General features: G+C 46.3%; 1 protein-coding gene across 4 annotated transcripts in view; it reads left to right on the top strand.

The window, feature by feature from the left end:
- Positions 1-1,668: 1,668 nt before the first annotated feature.
- Positions 1,669-9,290, top strand: part of LOC133348511 (acetyl-CoA carboxylase-like) — a 103,944-nt gene continuing 96,322 nt past the window's right edge. For 3 of the 4 annotated variants that reach the window (XM_061561355.1, XM_061561353.1, XM_061561360.1), the window contains exons 1-3: positions 1,669-1,802; positions 4,122-4,251; positions 7,354-8,075. In XM_061561355.1, coding sequence (XP_061417339.1) covers positions 7,411-8,075 — 665 coding nt within the window. In that variant the 5' untranslated portion in view covers positions 1,669-1,802; positions 4,122-4,251; positions 7,354-7,410. The remainder of the gene's footprint in view (positions 1,803-4,121; positions 4,252-7,353; positions 8,076-9,290) is intronic. The other variant, XM_061561354.1, reaches the window with a different exon arrangement.

Below are 9,290 nucleotides of genomic sequence, written 5' to 3'. Positions count from 1 at the left end.
CCTTAACAAAGGATATAATTTTACACGCTGAAACAAACCCCCGTTATTATATGCAGCACACAAGAGTTATTCTATTAAACATCATTGCCTGAATTGACATTGGTTGGTATGTGTTCTTTTTTTTAATCTGCAGATGGATAACGTTATCACGTGGAGGCACCAATGCCTCTTGACTCTGGTTACATCACTAGCACGGGTCCTGCTTTGACATGTGCCGCTCTTTAAAAGGGACTCCGTCTACTGCCGCCTTGACGTGTGCTCTGTGACCTGTTTACTCTGCATAGGCGATTTGCGCGAGACAACTGTTCCAGGAAATGATTGACGTTCTGCCTCGACACGCAAACAGTCATCCGAGCCCTAACCTTGTCATCTGTAGCTAAACATAAACTGGATTTCTAAGTAGTGAGAAAAATGAATGCTACAAGTACAGTATACAATCGTTCTCCTCTCATTTAACACGCCTTAAATGTAGTTTGTGCCAATATAAATGAAATACCGTGCAAAGCTGTGAAAATATTTTTGGTATGGAGTTGATACAAGTTACGACGGGAGATTATATATATATTTATGTGTAATAGATTTTCCAAAACGATTTGTTTTACTGCCACAAGCAAGTTTATTATAAACCCGGGTAGTTATTTATCACAGATCGCAAACGTTAAAACGTTGTCATGTTTGCTTATTTGGATATAAAACCGTTTAAAGTGCCACTAAAATAGTCGGTGATTGACAGGAGCGTATCAATTGAAATGAATATTCAGCCCAAAAGTATTTTCTGAGAACCATCATCTAGAATTTGCAAACGTGTTCTATGGGTGTGACGAGTTGCATAAAACATTACATGAGACGTTATGTAACTTTTTAATCTAAGCTACCGCTAGAATCGAGGACTGTATTGACGTACTAATCTTACAAGCCCCGTATTGTTTTCCGGCACCATAGCCACAACAACAACCGGAATAAGTCCCCAAGTAGCGGTGACGTCACCGCGGCGTGCGTGCCAGGCTAGGTGTACATTGAGACAACGCAACACCGCACAACACCAACCACCGACATCACCAGTGACCAGAATATACTTTTGGGTTAGATCGCGTAAATATATAAATGTGTCGTGTAAACCCGCCACCACCCGACACAGCCAACTAGTAAGGGTTGTCACGTAAACAGAACGTGGCCAATTCGTCACTAGTACAGCACTAGTGTGTAGTGTATAGTGTAGTATACTAGTACAGCACACCGGTGTGTTGGAGATCCAAGCCACAACATTTACAATCTGAGTTCGACGTTTCGCCAGTAATTACAACCAGCTTCATCAGGCGACAGCCACATTTGTTCTGTTTACGTGACAACCCTTACTAATTGGTTGTGTCGGGTGGTGACGGGTTTACACGACACATTTATATATTTTTCGCGATAAAACCAAAAAACCTCTATTATGGAAGATGATATTTCTCTCGAAAGCCTGCGTGTTAAACTGATCACCAGTGACGTCTGCGTAAAAAATCTTCAACCCACGTGGCGACGACATTCCGCCCCACGTGCTTTCATCTCACGCGCACCCAACACGCCCTTGGCAACGCCCACTTTGCTCCGCGTTGTCCAATGGGGATCTCGAGACACCCCCCCCCCCACCACCACCCCACCCACCGCACAGCTGATGTCTGCATTGAGCGGTGGTGAATCGAAAGCTCGCCTGCGTAATTGCCGCTGTCATCCGCATATAACGGTGCGACAACGGTGTGCCGAGGAGCCCGGCGTGTGACGGCCGCTGTCTCCGACTGCTCTCATTCGTCGCACTCGGGGTAAGCACCTCCCGTTCTGCGTTTCTCTCTCGAATGCGGTGGCGTTTGATGTGCCGCAGGAACTATTGCTGCTGCTATACGTGGTGGCATGCGCCGCGCGTGCGTGCGCGTGTGTGTGGATGTGCGTGTGTGTGTGGATGTGCGTGTGTGTGCGTGCGTGTGGATGTGCGTGCGTGTGTGTGTGCATGTGGATGTGTGTGTGGATGTGCGTGTGTGTGTGATGCGTGTGTGGATGTGCGTGTGTGGATGTGCGTGCGCGTGTGTGGATGTGCGTGTGTGTGTGTGCATGTGGATGTGTGTGTGGATGTGCGTGTGTGTGTGTGGATGTGCGTGCGTGTGTGTGGATGTGCGTGCGTGTGTGTGGATGTGCGTGTGTGTGTGTGATGCGTGTGTGGATGTGCGTGTGTGGATGTGCGTGTGTGGATGTGCGTGCGCGTGTGTGGATGTGCGTGCGTGTGTGTGTGTGCATGTGAATGTGTGTGTGGATGTGCGTGTGTGTGTGTGGATGTGCGTGCGTGTGTGTGAATGTGCGTGCGTGTGTGTGGATGTGCGTGTGTGTGTGTGGATGTGCGTGGGCCTGTGTGGATGTGCGTGTGTGTGTGAATGTGCGTGCGCGTGTGTGGATGTGCGTGTGTGGATGTGCGTGCGTGTGTGTGGATGTGCGTGTGTGTGTGGATGTGCGTGTGTGGATGTGCGTGTGTGGATGTGCGTGTGTGTGGATGTGCGTGTGTGTGTGATGTGCGTGTGTGTGGATGTGCGTGTGTGTGTGGATAAGCGTGTGTGTATGTGGATGTGCGTACGTGTGTGCGGATGAGCGTGTGTGTGTGTGGATGTGCGTGTGTGGATGTGCGTGTGTGTGTGTGGATGTGCGTGTGTGTAGATGTGCGTGTGTGTGGATGTGCGTGTGTGTTTGTGTGGATGTGGGTGTGTGTGGATGTGTGTGTGGATGTGCGTGTGTGTGTGGATGTGCGTGTGTGTGGATGTGCGTGTGTGTGTGTGGATGTGCGTGTGTGTAGATGCGTGTGTGTGTGTGGATGCGTGCGCAGTTGCTACATGCCCACTGCCAACGTGTCACGGCATGCATTGTGCGCTCTCGTAACGGTTCAAGCTTGATAGCATTTCACATACATTGCTGTGTGTGTGTGTTTGAATACCGATACATTTGTACGATACAGTCAAAACACCCACGCCTGCACAACTCATTCCTTAATTGCCCACCTACCTTGTACGTATGCACATATATTACTGTCTACCGGACAGCGGAATCTATACATCCTATTTGTTAATGTACGTATTTGTGTGCGTGCGTATGGCTTAATGTATGATTCGTACGCGTGGTTGTTTGCATCGAAGGGTGTTCACTGTTGGACACAATGTTTTTATACGGTATGTAAATGGGATTTCATTGGCCAGTACACTTCCCCATCGCTGTTTAACAAGCGCTGTTTATCACGTACACGATTAACAGACTGACATTCTCATGAAGTTTAGCTTGGCAGTTTAGAGAACCAACCTGCCCTTGAGTGTTAGAGATTGGCTGCCGAAGGATTCAGCTGAAGGTGATAAGCAAAGACTTATGGTCTATGCTGTAGCCTCTTAGCTCTAATTTTAAATGGTATATCTTTTAGTTCATAATATTATTATGTTTAGTCAAGTAACCCCACCCCGCAAACACGCACGTTTTGGGGAGGGTCTCATCCAGCAGTGGATTGACAAAAAGTCCGTACATATGCCATCTATTGACTGGTTCACATGTTTTTTTTTCTACACAGAAATACACCACACACAGATATACACTGCACAAATCAACAATTTGTAAGGCGTATGGGCTAGTAGTTTAAAATAGCCAAGTCCTTTGTACACTTATCCGAGCTGCATGGCTCACTACTGCCTCTGATTTATGAGCTTACGTCCCAAGGTCTGTGAGAGAATGTCGGTATTACTGGAATGCTGACACAGCGATTCGCGCACTGCGCTATGAACCTGGCCACGTGAGTTGGATACCCGTCCATGGCTAACATCAGTGGCGAAGGAGATATGAACTTGTTTGACCTCTGCCATGAATGAGCGTTTGTCCTTGCGCTCAATGTGACTTTTCATACTTTTCTTTAATACACGTCATCCTACTGCAACCCATGCAGAGGAATACGCTTCCATTCCCTAACAGTTTGCATCATTGAAACTGTTCGGCAACTGTTAAAAGATAGCAAGGCATGGCGTTTGAGCGCGTGCTGTTTGTGTAAAGCAGCAGCGGGGCATGTGACCGGGGCACGGGAAGGGTTGCCATCCGTGGGACTCACAATCTTTGTAAATTTTCAGAGGCAGCTGCTGGCAGCGAGGAAGTGTACATTCCACGTGACAGTTTTGACGACTCGGAGTCAACGGTACACGTGGGAACGTGGGCAGTTTGACGCCGGTAACTAAGCCCAGTGGAGCACACTGCCTCTCTGTAAGTCGAAATCTCATTTCTTTGAACTGATTTTTGTGTTTAGTTTGCTGTCCTTCCCCCGCACCTTCGATTTTGCACGGCTGGCTATACGTACGGTGCTGCGCAAAGAGTTCGACGTGCATACACACACACACGCAGGAAGCACGAATTGATGGTTGTTGGAGGCTTTAACTAAAAGTGTCAAACTTCACTCGCCGTCGTGTGTTGATTGTGGGTAAACATTCACAATGTTGGGGCACGTGCGGTGAGAGCGTCACGCCAGGAGTTTATTGAATCCAGTGGATCACATTGCTCGAGTCCACAGGCAAGCGTTGGGCCTGCCAAGATTTCCTGGATCTATTTTGGAAATTATTAACTTACGTTTTGGAGGGATCACCTTTCACCCACTCGCTGTGGAGTAACCATGGAACAAACGCACCTTTGCACCAGTTCTTAATTGGTGTGCAGCTCTGACCCTCGACTTGGGAAAGGGGGAGTGGTGGCGCAGTGGTCAGCGTACTGGACTGTGAATCTGAATACTTGAGTTAGATTCCCGGCTAAGGTCATCACGTGTGGGCGAGTGCTATCTGAAACGGGGCGTGGGCTATCCCTTCACCAACTCCAACTGACCAGCGTGGTAAGGTATGGTCAAACAACCCCCTCCTCCCCCATGACGAATATGGCGCGGGGAGGCATTCATCCAGCAGTGGATTGACAAATGACTGTACATGACACGACTGCCTCTATTAAAATATTGGAACTCGTATCTGCTGTTCGAATACGAAGTACAGGAGTAAGCAAATGTTCGTTTATGAACTCCGGATATTATTTTTCGTTCCAAAATTTTTACGTGATTAATTTTGTAAACATGAATATTTAATCATGTAAAATTCAAGTACCGTAGTGGAGTTTATCACTAAGTACATTTATGTTGGAATGTATGCGACTATTAAACGCACATTGCAAAACTGTATTCATCATGACCAACAGCATATTTAATCAAGAATCAATTAACTCCATAATTACCCATTAACACATATTCTTATTCCGCACCTCTGATTAATAGGGTTGGCTACGTACCGTGCGAAAGAAGTTCAACATACAGGGACATACTGATGTAAAAATCTGCATAAACAAGTATTTTTATCTTCTTTGGTTCTTTCGCTAAAGTCACGTAGATAGAAAATTTTAATTAAAATAAAAGCAAAAAACCCACGACGTTTCGATCGCAACACAAGCGGTCTTCATCTACGTGACTTTACCGAAAGAACCAAATAATATGAATTCCTGCAGTCACGAAAGTTTTATGTCAAAATATAAGTATCTTTTCACGCTCATAATCGTATAGGTAAAATACCTTAATCTCACCAGCAGGGGGCAGTAATGTTTCACTGCCACGACGGGACGGTATGGAGATTGGGTTTAATGGTTTACTGCTCCCCGGGATGATTTGATCGATTGTCACGATTCAACAATCGCTATTCGATTGAATAATAGTTTATGTTTATTTTACATCATGGTGACTAAGGTGACCAAACATGACTGCAGAGGTCACATGAACCCATACCAAAAAATACAATTTAACACGTAGGCTTTCATGACCAATATTATCCATCATCGTTTTTTTGGGTTAGATCACGTGAACATAAATGTGTCGTTAAACCCGCCACCATCCGACACAGGCATTTAGTAAGGGTTGTCACGTAAACAAAACGTGCAAATTAGTTACTAGTTCAGCACACCGGTGTGTGGGAGAATAAACTCACTCGAATTGGAAATGTTGTGGGTTTACTCTTCAACACATCATAATTGGCATTTTGTTTACGTGACAAACCTTACTAATTAGCTGTGTCGGGTGGTGGTAGCCTTAACGGCACATTTATATTTACGTGATCCAACCCCAAAACATACACACGTACATTGACTTTACAGCATGGGCGTTTTATTATTATTATTATTTATTTCTAAGTTACACTCAAAGTATGGATTTCTAAAATATTGCTTTATTTAATGACCAACGTCACGTGATATTCATACATTGACACATCGATGCACAGAGACGCAGAGAGAGGTGCATTCTTAGAAGTAAACAATGAGAAAGACACGGATTCAGAAAACATCCACAAGTTATAGACATCATTGTGACTGCCTTAAAAGGTGGTGTACGTGGATTTGTGCAGGACATGTCTCCAGAAGGCATGATGGCCGGTGGTCGAGACTAACAACTGAGTAGCAGGCAAAGGAGAGAAAACTCCTCCAGGGACGTCCAGCACAGAGATGGAACGATGAAATAAGCAGCTGGTCTGCAGGTGGTAGATGGATGTTTACGTTGTGAGACCATGAGAGATGTTGACTGCTTAAGTAGGCCTTCATCCAGCAGTGGATAAATCATGGCTGATAATGTTAAACTTGTAAAGAGTAAAGAGTGTCTTAATATCATCCCACGTCTTCTTGGTTCTTTCGGTAAAGTCACGTAGAAGGGAAGTAATAAAATAATAAAAATAAAACACAATAAAACAATTCTCACGACGTTTTGGCCACAACGCAAGCAGCCGTCCTCAGGTGAAAACCAGGTCCGTCGAGGCGACAGAGTCTGAATGAAACAGCACACGAGCTTGGAGCATATATATAAGCTGGGCGCATTGACAAAGGAATTTGCATATCAAAAGGAAATTCCTTTGTCAATGCGCCCAGCTTATATATATGCTCCAAGCTCGTGTGCTGTTTCATTCAGACTCTGTCGCCTCGACGGACCTGGTTTTCACCTGAGGACGGCTGCTTGCGTTGTGGCCGAAACGTCGTGAGAATTGTTTTATTATGTTTTATTTTTATTATTTTATTACTTCCCTTCTACGTGACTTTACCGAAAGAACCAAGAAGATGAATCCCTGCAGTCACGAAAGCTTTAAATCGAAATCATCCCACGTGTTGTAGCAATTGAAAAAACTACAGTCATTCAATCGATAAATGTGCTATCATTTGAAATCACGGCCGCTGCTTGGCCACATATTAAATGTTCTGCAGCGTAATCAGTGTGATAAGTGAACTCCATATTAAGACGCTTTGATTCAAGTGTGACTACATTCTCACTTGTGAAATTATTTTTGCTTGCTCTCGTTTCAGGATTTTCCCACTTCTTGACTGTGAACTGGAACTGCAGCGTCTTTGGCTCTCGTGAAAATGGCAGAAAAACACAAGAAGATACAACGGTCAAGAATTTCGAGCAACCAGCTCTGGAAAGAAGCCCACAATGTAGCCACTCCCAAGGCTGGTGTTCGGAGAGGCAGTTTCGAATCCGGTAGAGAACCCAACAATGCGGCAGCATCATCGCATCAAGCCGACACTCAAAGCCAACCTAAAAATCTGTGCAGCAATTCTGCAGTAGGTCATTCGCAAGACACGCCTGACTGCTTGGCCATACCCAGTGGATATTTAAAGCAGGGCGCAAGCGACGCAGCTCCTGCTACCGCTACCGCTGTCCCAGACAGCACTAAGCTTGGACACGATAGTGTTCCGGCTGCCGGTAGTCGTCGCGGAAGTGCCGTCGGTGGCCAGATCGATGGAACGGTCAGCAGCCTCCCACCCCGCGGAGGCGACAGCTCCAGGGCAGGTGGCGGCGAGGCGCAGCAGCGAAGGGCCAACCTGGCCAAGTTTGTGCTGGGCTCCTTTGACGATGCGTCTGATGCTGAAGACGGAGGAGGAGGAGGTGGCTCCGGTATTGGTGCTGGCCTGGCAGCTGCGCTGCAGGGCAGGCGCGGCAGCTTGGAGGCGGAGGGTGGCAGGAGAGACAGGGCCGACGTCGATCCGCAGTGCTGTCCACGTGCCAACTTCCAGACGAACATCAGGTGAGTGAGGTCGCAAGTGATGGACGTTTCCAGCCGTTTTGAAATTTCCACCGATTTGCTGAAATGTTGCCATTGTAAGGTCGCTAGATCGATTCTATCTCCTGGCGCGGCAGTTGAAACAATGGGAACGTTTTGAAAGCCACCAGCTCTGTCCATCCATCGGTATACATAGATATGGATACACCACAGCCAATCGACAGGTCATGTGGTGGGGCAAAGTGTGGGTATTCCCACCTCGAAGATATGTGGCCAGGTTAGAATAGTAAGCCAAATATCTACTAGAGGGGCTCTCTCGGTCTTGCTCCAGCAGATACCCTTCCACCAACATCGTCATAAGCAAGCGATTGAAGGATGCACCTTTACCTGTGCATCATTGTCATTGTCACGAACACTATTGGCGGGTGTGGTTGTGCACGCTCGTGATCCACCGCTCTGAAGGCACGGGTTTAGTAGTCTTGAAATGTTCTCTAAAGTATGAAAATTGGAAACATTAACCACAGCAGACTATATATAGATAGAGAGGATGCAACAATGAGCATGGCATAAGCGTGCTATGACAGAGATTGTTTGAAAAATCAGTCAGAGGCAACGGACGTAAAACTACGCGCATTGTAGATGCTACATGATGTACAGCATCCTGAAATTCAGTTACATTTAGTTGCCTCCGTCGATTGATAACTGTGCTGTGATTCAGTGCGGGAGGGCGATCCTTAATGCCGCCTCTCTCTCTCTGTAGTGGTTTGTCACTGTGCCAGTCCTCCAACACGTCGATAAGATTTCGATTTAAAGTTTTCGTGACTGCAGGGATTCATCTTCTTGGTTCTTTCGGTAAAGTCACGTAGAAGGGAAATAATAAAATAATAAAAATAAAACAGAATAAAATACAATTCTCACGACGTTTGGGCCACAACGCAAGCAGCCGTCCTCAGATGTAGAACAGGTCTGTCGAGAAGACAGCGTCTCACGACGTTTCGGCCACAACGCAAGCAGCCGTCCTCAGGTGAAGAACAGGTATGTCGGGAAGACAGCGTCTGACGCTGTTCTTCACCTGAGGACGGCTGCTTGCGTTGTGGCCGAAACGTCGTGAGAATTGTTTTATTATGTTTTATTGGTAATATTTTATTATTTCCCTTCTACGTGACTTTACCGAAAGAACCAAGAAGACGTCGATGAGATGTTAACGTCAGAGCTGCATTTGGTTCATGAGATACTTTC

The sequence above is a fragment of the Lethenteron reissneri genome, chromosome 27 (assembly GCF_015708825.2).
Source record: "Lethenteron reissneri isolate LAM-NWPU_2019-01 chromosome 27, ASM1570882v1, whole genome shotgun sequence".
In the NCBI taxonomy this organism is placed as follows: Eukaryota; Metazoa; Chordata; class Hyperoartia; order Petromyzontiformes; family Petromyzontidae; genus Lethenteron; species Lethenteron reissneri.
The sequence above is the reverse complement of the archived record's forward strand: the minus strand, read 5'-3'. Positions and strand labels throughout refer to the sequence as shown.